We start from the raw sequence: 492 nt of genomic DNA on the forward strand, positions 1-492 counted from the left end.
AACATTAAAGCAGAATTACATGAAGTTATCCTAAATCTCAGCCAAATCAAATGTCTCTTATTTGGCTTTTTGATGTGATTTTTTTCATGTTTACTGTTTCCTCTATAAGAATGTCTTGTCTCTATTCAGTCAGCTACCAGCTTCTGGTTGCAAAGTATTTCACAGCACATCTGAGGGGAGAGAAGTATGCAGTGGTACTAGTTCTTAGCATAAAGTGTTTTGAGACTGACCGATTTCTCAGAAGAAATTATCAACACTCCCAAAGTTCCAACAGCTGTAAGTGGTTTTTATGAAAAGTCCCCTGAAAGTGGTTTCTCTGGAGTCTGCTTCTTCACTTAATGCTTCCGTTTATGTAGTTCACCCTTTCTCTGGCTTTACAGGAAAATGTTTTCAGAGGATGGAGTTAGAGCACCTGAAGAGGCTGCGTCAGGCCAACCAGGACCTTCTGCAAAGGCTCAGAATGAAGCAGGAAGAGATCAGAAAAAGAATTCC

The 492-nt window shown here is 40.0% G+C and overlaps 1 protein-coding gene across 1 annotated transcript in view; it reads left to right on the forward strand.

The window, feature by feature from the left end:
* The first annotated feature begins 397 nt into the window (after positions 1-397).
* The window catches only part of MIIP (migration and invasion inhibitory protein), a 5,290-nt gene continuing 5,195 nt past the window's right edge, over positions 398-492 (forward strand). The window contains 1 exon segment of the mRNA XM_009700523.1: positions 398-492. This exon segment is cut by the window's right edge and continues 1 nt beyond it. Coding sequence (XP_009698825.1) covers positions 398-492 — 95 coding nt within the window.

This window comes from Cariama cristata, unplaced genomic scaffold, assembly GCF_000690535.1.
Source record: "Cariama cristata isolate BGI_N322 unplaced genomic scaffold, ASM69053v1 scaffold29835, whole genome shotgun sequence".
Classification (NCBI taxonomy): domain Eukaryota; kingdom Metazoa; phylum Chordata; class Aves; order Cariamiformes; family Cariamidae; genus Cariama; species Cariama cristata.